This window comes from Ptychodera flava, chromosome 2, assembly GCF_041260155.1.
Source record: "Ptychodera flava strain L36383 chromosome 2, AS_Pfla_20210202, whole genome shotgun sequence".
In the NCBI taxonomy this organism is placed as follows: domain Eukaryota; kingdom Metazoa; phylum Hemichordata; class Enteropneusta; family Ptychoderidae; genus Ptychodera; species Ptychodera flava.
Window position 1 is genome coordinate 7,379,484 of NC_091929.1, and position 12,686 is coordinate 7,392,169.

The window sequence follows — 12,686 nt, forward strand, 5'->3', positions numbered from 1 at the left end:
AAACGATACAGACTGTAGTACCAAAGTTCTTAATATCAGCCATCCGTACACAAAAAACGTAAGTTTCCTAAATAATACAAATACAAATAAACTACAAATACAGGCAGCAATCCTGTAAATCTCTCTAAAGTTATAGATGTACATGTACACCTTGAGAGTGTATAGTCAACGAAATAAGGTCAACGTTCGTCCTACTCACAGGATCCACTATTAAACTGGAAAATAGTAAGTGTTACTGTCGTTGATATTCAGTTAATCGTTGTTATTCAATCGCAGTGTTTTATTTTGCAATATCGGGACGAATCGCCGGATTAGACGACAATTCATTTAATTTTTCTTGTTGCTGATCCATATTTGTTTGATTTGTTATTGTGTTATTGTTTTTATTGTTTTTTTTTATTACCTCGGAAATTATTTCCCTACTTGCAATAATCAGTAATCAGAAATAAATTGAACGTCTGTTGTTATACTTTTTGTTTGTAAAATGTTTAGAATTCAATCACCATACGATGGATTCCAGAAGAATGGGTCGATGAACCCGCTGGTATCGATCATTATGATTGCGAAGCGTTCCAGCTGACCTCAAACATGAGTGAGGACAACCTTGACATGCACTCCAAAACTCCAGTTGCTTGGCAACTCAGCATCCAACCATCGGACTTCGAAACTACCCTTTGTTTGCCTGACCCAGGTACAAAATCTCTTGCACGATTCTTTCACAAAGATGGTTGTCAAGTAATTGTAAGCAAAAAAAGCCCCCTGAAAAGCTTTTTGATAATATTCTACGTTTTACAAGGCCCACTTAACCTCTTAAACTTGTGTTTGTAATTAAGACAAAAAAATTTTTGACGACTGATTCAAAATACCCATATGGAAATGTTGAAAGATATAAAAACACCATTATGATTCTACTCAGATTTGAATACCAAACTCTAAATAATTTTTAAGTTTCCATTTTATACATAATTGTCACTGCATATTAATCTTACTTACACATTTACTCCAAAGGTGTTTATGCTATTATAATGACACTCTACGACTCCGCTGGTAACTCCGCTAAAGTCAGACGTTTCGTTGTCTACGACGATGTCAGCGAAATTTCGATCAACGTCACCAGACCAATAACAGCGACAGAAGCTGTACAAAATGGCGGCGTGTTTTGGATTACCCAATCAAAGGTGAGAAGCCGGTAACGGATAAACAAGACACCAATTCTGTTTTCGCTTCCTTACCTTCAAGGAGTCCAATATTTTTCCCTTAAAAGTCAAGAAATGTTGGCAAGACAGACTAAAGTGCATTTATCACATAAATAGTCAATTACGGGTACATTTAGCGTCAGTTTTAAAAAGTCAATACTTCGAAACTTGTAAACCTACTCCACTGTATAGTATTTCACTGTCATGATACTTGTTATGCAAACACTTTACTGCTCTAAATGTGAGTTGTATTTTCATAACGGCGTGGTCACTAGATCTTGACAATGGTCAGATTAAGGTTGTGTGATTTTTTCGGTTTCGAAAGTTTGTAATCTTTTTCTCGTGCGATTAGAGCTTATGTAATTTTTTTCCAATCATCAAACCTTCAACTTCCCTTTACTTTGGGTATTTTATTACATTTAGTATATCCATAAAAGGCACAGTAGCTCAGCTTGCACTCAATTTGTGCGTGTCTTGAAAATTAATGTACGACGTCTATTAATGTATGGAGATTATTTAATATGCAATCAAATGCACTTGTTACCTTTTGCTCGACTTGGCAAACTTAAAACTTAATTTGAATATATAATTTTCGAATAATTGTGATGAAATATTTACGATAAAATATTTATTTTACTTACTTATGACGCAAAACGAAAACGAAAACGCTATAATTGACATGCTGTCACCATTGTCATCCAAATACAAAAGAACTTGGTATCACAAGAACAGGGAAAATGTTAACGGTATCCCCATCCTTTCATCGGCTTACAGCTACGGTTTAGGTTGAAATCATGATATACCTATTCTTTATTGGTTCTTGTATTGTACTTTATACAACACTTTCCTTTTGCCCTTCAGGTGTCCTTGTCTTGGAACGGACATTTCTACAACTCTTTGCATCGTGACAAATATATGCTAAACGGGATAGCTGAACTCGACCCATGGCCAAGAATGTACGACGAAGTCACTGGTCAGCCCCCAACGTCACGCTCGAGAGAGGCGATACACAATACCGATGGTATTGTCTTTTTCCAGATAGACTATTCGATGTCATCGTCATGCGGGGCTGAACCACACAACTGGAGATCTATCAGCAACGCGGAGGTATAATACCAGGCTGCAAACTATCTAATTTATTTCTCTGTCCATCTTCTGCTGAGTCGCTTGGTCTTGAACTTCTTTGATTATCAAATTTACAAGTTAAAAAAACAGGAAAGTCTGATGATGCATATGTAAAACCAGTGAATCAAAATTCCAAGTTCTCGCCCTAAAAATATAAATCATTATTTTAACACTGTTTAGATTCTTATACGAGCAACACTGAAATCCAACTTTGAAGTCCCAAGTATAGAAATCATACATTTGATGTCTTGTCTTCATTTCAGATTGAAATCTACATTCCGCCACCCGATCCGGAAAGCCTATACAGGAACGAACGCCTGACGGTTTGGCTCAGAGCGCATGACGTCATTGGTCATACAGCAAACGACAGTGTCGTGTTTTACATAGACAGAACAAACCCCGTCATCACCAATGTGACTTTCACCGAGGACAGCAAAAGGACACCTGGGGTCCAAAGGTCACATTCGAAACGAAGAGAGAGAGAGAGAGAGAGAGAGAGAGAGAGAGAGAGAGAGAGAGAGAGAGAGAGAGAGAGAGAGAGAGAGAGAGAGAGAGAGAGAGAGAGAGAGAGAGAGAGAGATGGACGGACGGACAGACAAACAAACACAGAAACAAAGAGATGTAGACGTTCATGGAATACCAATTTGCAGCACAATTTACTGCCATAAACCTGACAATCAAAACCCCAAATCCAGATTGCATGTTATTTTAGGACAATATAACACCGTTACTAAATGTTTGCACGTTTGCACTATTCCATTGAAATTCAAGATTTTGGTTTGGTTTGTTGATTTAGGGTCATTGTGAATGCACATGACGTAGAAAGTGGTATTCTGGAAATCCGATGGAAGCTGTTTGACCGATTGAACTCTGCGTTGATGTATGGGGAGGGAACTGTGAATGGAATATCTGCCACTGTGAGTAGACAAATAGAGCAAATATCTTTGGTGCTACATACATAAATTTATAACTGTACTTAAACTCCTACTCAATACACGTAAATAAAACAGCACAAATACAAATTGTCTCCATGACTAACACTTATGTAAAGCATCAGCTTCACTGACGGGCGGAAATATAATTAGATAAATACACTGATAGACACACAAAGAAAGACAAAATAGCTTCATAAGAAGATTGTTACTGCTCATATACAAAGTTGCAGGTGCGATTTTGCACATCTGATATTTATTCATTTATTCGAACATGAGTATATCGTATGTTCTGTGTATACAGTTCTGTTGTTTGTCAATCGCCACCGAACATTCTAAAAGATTTTAGCATTTTGCAACAACTTTACAGGAGCCTTCAAATCGACCTTGCTCACCTGCAACATGTTCGTGCATTCCGACCCTTGACCTTTGTTCTTACCGGGAGTATCTGATAGACCTTAACATCAGTGCCTTGGAGGATTTTCCACCGAGTAAAACTGCATGCACCATTTTTATTACTGTTCTCAACAACGCTGAATTGAGAACAACGGCGGAATTAGAGGTAGGTCATAGCAATTCTGGTGTGAAATTTTTCTCTTGCTCTTACCTATTAACTGCTTATCTTGATTGTACGCATGCGCCCTTATTAGTATAGTGGTGTCGGCACTTCAGCGCGATCAACAGCCTAAGTTTGGTCTAACTGCTGAAGTAAATTGAAATTGAAAGAGGAAGAAAAATTTTGCTTAAACTTTCAGAAATCGAGAATTAAAATAATTGGTCACCGTAGAATGTTTTGTACCAGAGAAACATGAAATTTCCCATTTCGGACACTTGAAATTCAAAATGAGCAACTTTCCTGAGCTACTTCTAATATATGTGGAAAATTTAAAAGTCCGAATATCTGTCCAAGAGCTTCAAAATTTTACCAGAAAGTTTGACTTGTTGCCTACTGAGTCTTGTAGCCCTTATGCAAAGTGATGCACGGTACAGATACAGAAATAGCGTCCAAAGACAGCCAACCTTTCACTCTTAAATCATTTAAATATATTGTCTATCCAATCAATAGGTAGAACTGAATGCGGAACCACCGGATAACAGCGTACCAGTAACTGCTGGTGAATCTTCAGCAATATTCATTTCTGTTCCTGCAGTTGCTGTTGTCATAGTCATTGTTGTTGTCATTCTTGTTATGCACAGAAGATGGAAACTAACAAAGGTGAATATATATATATATATATATATATATGTGTGTGTGTGTGTGTGTGTGTGTGTGTGTGTGTGTTGTGTGTGTGGTGTGTGTGTGTGTGTGTGTGTGTGTGTGTGTGTGTGTGTGTGTGTGTGTGATTTAACAGTTATTGCAGTGAATCTGTGACGTGAACTGATGACGTAGGGCCAAATGAACAGTCGACTTTATATGTCCGGGAATGTTAAATACTAGTATTTATCTCCATATTTCCTGTGTATCATCCTTTTATTTCTATATTAACTAGTCTTCAACACTTTATAGAACACCAAATCTTCGATGTCAACGGACCCTAAAGATGAGTTTGCGTTGACGCCACAGGTTCGTAGCCCTCTCATGGAGGGGTTAATAGATATTACCGACATAATTTTTAAGTTTTTTACTTAGCCTTCTTTACAAGATATACACACTTTATCAATTTTGCTCCATACCTTATGATAAAGTCAATCTGTAAGGATACATTAACATGCCAAACAGTGTTTGCTGAGTGGAAGACTATCATACTGTACTTAACCAATAAAGGCTAACGAATCTGGTATAGAATTTATGGTGGCCGGAGTGCGTAAAATTCAAAATCTAAAGAAAGTACGGCTTCATTTGTGCTTTTCTCGGTGATAGCAAATTATGCTGACACGAAATTTGAAGCTCACGTATTGTCGTCACTCTCAAATCTGTTATCTAGTGCGAATCGATATTTTTTTCATTTTAAACTCTTTCAATAAACATTACATTCAATAGGGCCTCCGGTCATTAAGCCGTGAGAATATTGTGTATAAAGGATTCGAGGATGATGAACATGCCAATCATCAAAGGCTTGGTGACGTTGAAGAGGACAGGTATCAGAGCCTTCCCGATTCCCGTGATACGACATATCAAAGTCTTGATGATGTCGAAGATGTCAAGTATGAAAGCCTTATGAAAGCTGATAAGCCAACAACAGACAGCGATGGGACAGTGGATTCGCGATGCAGGCCACAAGTAAACTCTAGTAATACAAATAATGGAGGGCCGTCGCTGGTGAACGCCGACAGATCAATGCGAACGCGTGAACAAGCTGAGATATCATCTGCTGAATTGATCCTGACCGACCTTTTGAAGCCGGGTATACATAAGGCCAGCCTTTCGAATATGGACACTTCGGGAACGTTCGTTGTAGTGGCGAAGTGTTTGAAAGGTGAGTGAGCAGTATAAACACAGGACTCTTTGATAACATTAGCGAGTCATTTATTTATATGACGTATATTCAACATTTGAGATGCTTAGAAAACTTGTTCATACTTTTTATTACAATTTCAGTGTAAGATAAAATGACAATTATTTATATTTATTCTTGTAATGGCATTAACATGCTAAAATTTAACTGAAATTTGTTTCCATAATGTGAATCGACTTTCAGCCGTATGACGATGCAATGACAGCCGCTAATGGCACACCAACCCTTATCTATAGTTGTCATAAGGAAACTATACTATCTACCGATGTCATTTTAAAGTATGACCACAAAGGTTCTACTTTCGTTGCTCTGAAAAAATATTAAACGAGAAATACAAAAATAAAAAAAAAAAATAAAAAAAAAATAAAACATTTTTTCTGCGTAAAGATTCCTCCTCCGTGGTACAGAAAGAACATCTGCTGAATGAACTTGACGTCATGCTGTCAATCACTCCTCACGTAAACGTCATCGAGCTGTTGGGATGCATCATCAGTTCAGGATCACGTGAGTCTAATATTACCTTTGATGATTGTCAGAAACTGCAAGCCAACACGTGTTGCGTCCAAACCTCATAAAAGTTACCATCAGGTCATCTAACAAAATGTTTGGCAAAATTGACACCATATATGCGGAAGATTTGTTTTAATCCCGCGTACGCCTGATTAATATAGCCCTTCTTATGAGCATGTGTTTAAGACTTCTTCGAAGTAATTTGATACCTTGAAATTAATGGCAGGTATATAGCGGCATTGATACTCATTTTCTCTGTCGAACACACTACAGTGAACAGAAATGTTTGCCATACATTACATGTACAAACATAACATTGTACGGAATAAGTATGTGACATTTAATCATGACATTTAATTATGACGATTAGAAAAAAGTGTAAATCTGAATGTTGAATGTGGATTAGGAGACATTTCTTTGCACGTGCTCTGCATTTACAGTTACTGTAATAAAACGTGTTTCACACGTGGGAGTTACCAATGAATGATTTTGTGAATTCCTAAATTTCGTCTCGTGATATTCAAAGAAAAGGAAGTAAATGATTAAATGTCGAAGAAAGTAATTACTAGTGGTGTGTTTTGTTGACTTACAGCAAAGCCTTGTATAGTCCTGGAGTTTGCAACCCATGGAAGTTTAAAAGATCTATTGCGTAGCATCAAAGACGGAGAAAGCAACGTCGATAAAGGAACGCCCTCAATGTCTGGTGATGAACTTCTATCTTTTGCTGATCAAATAGCATGTGGAATGGAACATCTGGCAACTCTGAAGGTATTCATGTTGGTTTCATGGCAAAGCAGAGATAACATAGAGGCCCAGAATGGCCTTCATGAAACTTTACCGTGGGGGTTATCAAATATAAAAATCAAATCAAAACTCCCATACATTGATTGCTATACCCGCTTTGTGTGTCATGTGTGTATTGTCAATATATAAAGAGGCAAACACATGTATGAAGAAAAATTTAAATATGATATCGAAAATTCAGCCTTAAGCCTGACCTCGAAAAGGTCACTTGATGAGCGAAACTCTCATGAAATATTATATTCATTTGAATAAGATCCCGGGATAAGATCAACAACAGTCAGGTTATATTGGCATTCATGGATATCATTCATGGAATATTCAAACATACCAGTATTTGATCAATAGGAAAGTTAAAATAAATATTATTGTGACAATGCTTCGCCATCAAGGACAAGGACAAGATAGAGTTTGAAAATAAAAATTGTTACGTGAAAGTACATGACCACTCACATTGCAATTTTCCTTTTTCTGATCACAAATTAAAGATTATACACCGTAAACTCGGAATTAGAAACATTTTCGTTGGAAAAGGAAAGATTTGCAAGATTGGTTGCTTTTCACACGCAGTGAAAACCGACAAGGAATTCGAAGAAATAAGAGATTGCCAAGAGGTGAGTGTGACAATAATCTTTTTAAATATTGGGTCTTTTAAAACTTACTGCAGCTTCAGCTTTTTTCTTTTTCCTTTTTCAATTTTATAGTTATTGAACTCCTGATTTATTTTTCATTATTGTTTTCGAATACATTTCTTCATTGTTTTTGCTTATGTGTCTACTTATTTATCCACCTACCTAATGTATTTCTTTTCCCTCCAGCAAAACACACCTTTTTGTCTCGGAATCATGTATGCATGATACAATACGCCCTCCAAGTTCACAAGGATAGTACGTTTACTACATCAGTGAAACTTGGATTTAGCTAGCTATTGTAAAGTTTTTGGTGACAATGGTTAACTGGTTAACATGACATCAGTCAATCTTATGATATTAATATTGTAATTTTAACGACGATTTTAAAGAAATCATTAAACTTAGTCAGGAGTAAAAGCGGGCGTTTCTAATATACTTACCTGAATCGGATTAACATTCTATAGGGACGTCTGCCTCTTCGTTGGATGGCACCTGAATCACTGGAAGAGGGCGTCTTTTCACTGAAAACTGATGTTTGGACGTATGGAGTGATGCTGTGGGAGATTGTTACACTTGGTAGGAAGTCAAAATATTATCTAAGTATCAGTTGATCATTGCATCGTTCATATGTATTTCAAGCTCACAACGTCAGCACTGGTGAACTGATAATGATAATGATGATTCACTATCAATATATACTTTCAGGTGCTGTCTTTCTGAACACATTAACTCAAGCACATACGCATTCATTCATCAACTGTTTTACCAATGTTACTGGAAAGTATGCAAAGTTTAATACATTGTTCACTACTTAAATGCGTCGTCCTTTCTTTAAACTTTTATGCCCTGCAGTAACATTTATTCTGTTTGTTCTGGTGATAATATGTAAAGTATACTTGAAATTTCAGGACAAACACCCTACCCTGGAGTGACAAGTCGAGAAATAGCAGAGTATATATTGAAAGGACGTTCTATGGAAAAACCTGCGCAGTGCACTGGAGAGCTGTAAGTCGAATATCTTAACATTTTTTATTCATATTAACATCATTTTAGGGAAATATCTGTACTAAACAATGGATGTGCTATGTAATAGCGAAGAATGAAAAGAATAGAATGGACATTTTTGACTCCATAGATATGTATTGTTAACTTCATTACATAATACAGAAAGATTCTTGAAATATCGATATACTAAGCGTACGGTATGTACCTTGGCTGCTAGGCAAAGATTGGTCAACAGCAAGTACAATATATTCGCAAAGTGCTTTTCGTTATTACCTACACAGACGGTGAAGTGAGAACAGGCCATGCCATAATGAACGAAGATGTGATGCATTGCTTTGCTCGTTACAGCTCCAGTCCTTCGAGTACCATTCATTCTTTGAAAATTTACATCACAGCCAACGCTGCGAATTCCCGTCCTTTTTCTCGGACTTCTCTTGTTTTCCATTCTAATGTGGCCTTTCCTTTCACTTCGCGCTCTCCAGGTACTCCCTCATGTTGCTATGCTGGGCACTAAATCCTCGAAATCGTCCTTCCATGTCAGTGTTGAGGAGGGAACTGCGTTTCATAATACAGAACAGATGTGTAAGTACTAAACAAAGTATTTTGAGCTCAACCCCTGAGTTTGACAATAAGTACAGGTATCAATATTAATATAATAAAGCTGTTCCATTCAAGACCATCAATGTTTTGGTACTAATGAGTTAATTTGGGTATTGAAAAGGGCAATCTAGCTCGAACATAAATAATAATGCAATGGGTGTTTTTACATCCGCTATTAGGCAAGCACTGCCAAGTACTGATACGAACTAATGTTTCGAAGCAGAGTAAGTTTGATCGGTTGTAGTAAGTTTTAATGATGTCCCAAGTGTTAGCAGAGATGTCAGTTATCTATTGCAACGTTTGTTGACTTTGGCTTATTTTATCGAAGGCACTGTCAGTACTCAGCGACGCTTGCATGACAGCGTTTATATGATACAGCTGTACTAGTGATGTTCAGTGTTGCCATAAACACACTGTTAAATATATAAACTGAAATAAAAACATGTTTCTGATATCACATGACCAATATCAGTAATAAACGGGCGCAATATTCTTTGTTACCAGATATCCGGTGTTCATCATGTCACACGACACGTATAAAACAAAACTTCATTGACAGAGATCTGACATCTTTTTGAATATGTCATTTTTTTCAAACTTTTTGTGATATGCAGTTATATATATCGCTGAACCACCCTTTTGACTTTCAGGAATTGGATGGTACAGCGACAAACTTCAAACCATATGAGGACATTGACTAGACACAAAAGGTCAAGCATATGCCATATTCACCGACATGGAGCCATTATGATATTTGATGTGGTACAATTCCAAGTTCTTAACTATATCAGAACGTCATGCAGTAACACCAACCGACCGTTCTCAAATATCTTGTTCAATTTTCACTGATCAAATATAGATAATTAAAGAGGTACTTATCTCAGTACACTCATACACGCAGCAGTCATCAGATATATTTCTGCCGAAAAAGTCTCTTGTATTTGACTTTGCCTGTTGACGCGATTCTTTTAGTAACTTAATAGGTGTCGGCAATGTACTAGTTAATAACTTTTTTACAATCTTTTACAACAGAAATAATCAGATCTAATTTCATAATTGGCGTGCTTAAACGGTGTACTCTGTATTTCTATCCTACACAAGCCAGACAATTATATATATAAACAAGTTTACTCTGATCGATATTTATCTTGGTAATGTCAGAATCTAGATAGCATATTGTCTTTTTCCCCTAATAAAGAGTAGTCCAGATACGACACTGAGACATACGACTTACGTTTGGCAAGAGGAAATGAAAAACTGAACTTTCATTTGGTGGATTACAGAGGCAGCATAGTCATTATTGTCGACATTGCTTTATTACTTTTCATAATTGAATTACACTTAAGGCTATAAAAGTGAGCACAAGGCCACTTGGTATAAGAAAGGCAAGTTGAATTATCTGTAATGTTAATATTTCAAGTCAATTAGTTACGATTCCAAGAATATTAAGAATCATAATTATTTTGCTTTTTATCACATAATCTGGGTTGAATAGTTTGATAATTAAGATTATATCTTATTAATATGACTTCATATGTTTTTAGATCGTTTCACACCGAGCTAAGTTATTTTCATTTAGAGCTACTTATCTACATTTACTCTTCTTCTCTCTGTTTGTGAACAAAATGTCTCGTTTAGTTATCATTCCAAATAAAGATTGTTAATTTTGCCTGTAAAGGAATGAGTGTCATTTTTGTCTCGATTCAAATGTATAAGGAAATCAACCAAACTGTAAACGCTTGATGTGACAAATAAATTATAGGTCGGTGCGATACAGCCAACCTGAGTTTATGAGGCACAAAGGTACTAGTGAAAGAAATTAGTACTGTCTGACAAGCCCTGAGATGGGTCTACGAAGGCACTGAAGTGTTATATACTTTCTCGTCAAGTGACTTAACTAATCTTTCTGTGGCTGTGACTGCTATGGTTGTAGGTATTATGTTTGTTGTATTACATTCATTAGCCTTGACCATGATAGTTTACATGGCCATCTTATCACGGAGACTCTGTTGCCAAGGAAAATAAAGATTGTAAAGGTAAAATGACGTCATTTAAAATTACGCTATTGCAACAGCTGTGATCGTGGGGGGATCCTTCAGTAAGTAAAGGGGGTTGGCCGGGGCAATGGGGGTCACTTTTAGAAGACTGTCCAAGGGGGAGGGTCAATGTTTAATAAACCTTTCTAGGGGAGGGTCACTTTTGACAGAAGATGATTTTACGGCCAAATCTTTAAATGTTCATTTGTTATTTCCTCAATAGGAAATTGCCGACAAAATACATCGATTCTTTTAGATACATATACACATTATTGACAAGCTTCACAAGCAAAAAAGAAGATGCAGTGGTATCCTACATTAAACACCTTGAACAGTTAAAACTGATGAAAGATAAGAGACAAACACTTATGGAACAAATGGCAAAGTGAATATCAATTATCAAATGTCTATAAATGCACAGATATTTTTAGTTTAATGTTTAGACTACCATGTATAGTGAATCAGCGTTTCGGTGAAAATCTTGTAATTTCTGTTATTTTGTCTGTAACTATTATAAAAATTAAACTAATTGTAATGTAAATTAGCTGATGCTGTTTTTAGTTATGCCTGGGGAGAATATTGCAGTGACTTGGGGAGGGGTCACGTTTTAGAATGCCTGACAAGGGGAGGGGTCACATTTTAGACACAAGGGTAGGGGAGGGTCACATTTTACAGTACAGGTGTGCACGAAATTTCCCAGGCCCATCCCCTGTAATTACTGAGTAGAGTTTTCTTGATTTCAATTTCGGGAACTGGTTCATAAAGATATTTTCTGGTGACGAATAAGTGTGTTGAAGCAAACACCAAAATAATATAATGATGGAGTTTTGTTCATAGCATTTGGTATTTCCTCCAATATTAGATTGCAGTCTGAGTTTTCCCGCGTGACGATAGGACACCATTGTGTTCTGGCTATAACATTTTTTCATAATAATCGACGTCTGTTGTCGTGCTGCCGTCTGTTGTAAATCGAGCTCCAACAATTTTGAAAGCACTGTTGGCTTACCACTAGCCTCGAACGGTTTATAAATAGCTCTACAATTTGAATAAGACGAAAAGACTCGTGACTTCGGTAGCAATTAATTGATTCCAACTGTGTGGTTCTTATTATTTACAACTAACAGCTAATATGTACGTGACAAACCATTTAAGGTCATATAGGGTCATCCGCTCTCATAAATATAATTGAGAGAGAGAGACAAACCCGTGCATGGTTGTTGAGGGAAATTATCTGGCGTGGAGGTGGGTAATACAACTGTAAATGCCTAGCGAAATTACAGGTTAAGTGTCATGTGCAGCTGAATGTACTTCTATATAGTAGAGACTGGTCTGCGTCTATATCTGGCACGTTCTGTAATTTGCCTTTGGATTTTCTTTATACACTATTAGGATA

The 12,686-nt window shown here is 36.8% G+C and overlaps 1 protein-coding gene across 1 annotated transcript; it reads left to right on the plus strand.

The window, feature by feature from the left end:
* The first annotated feature begins 2,150 nt into the window (after positions 1-2,150).
* Positions 2,151-9,958, plus strand: LOC139124158 (fibroblast growth factor receptor homolog 1-like). Its single transcript, XM_070690304.1, has 12 exons — positions 2,151-2,303; positions 2,585-2,778; positions 3,118-3,238; positions 4,320-4,469; positions 5,235-5,670; positions 6,097-6,213; positions 6,812-6,987; positions 7,509-7,634; positions 8,117-8,228; positions 8,561-8,657; positions 9,140-9,239; positions 9,908-9,958. Exons 1-12 carry the CDS (start codon positions 2,151-2,153, stop codon positions 9,956-9,958), a joined length of 1,833 nt encoding a protein of 610 aa, XP_070546405.1.
* The last annotated feature ends 2,728 nt before the right edge of the window (positions 9,959-12,686 follow it).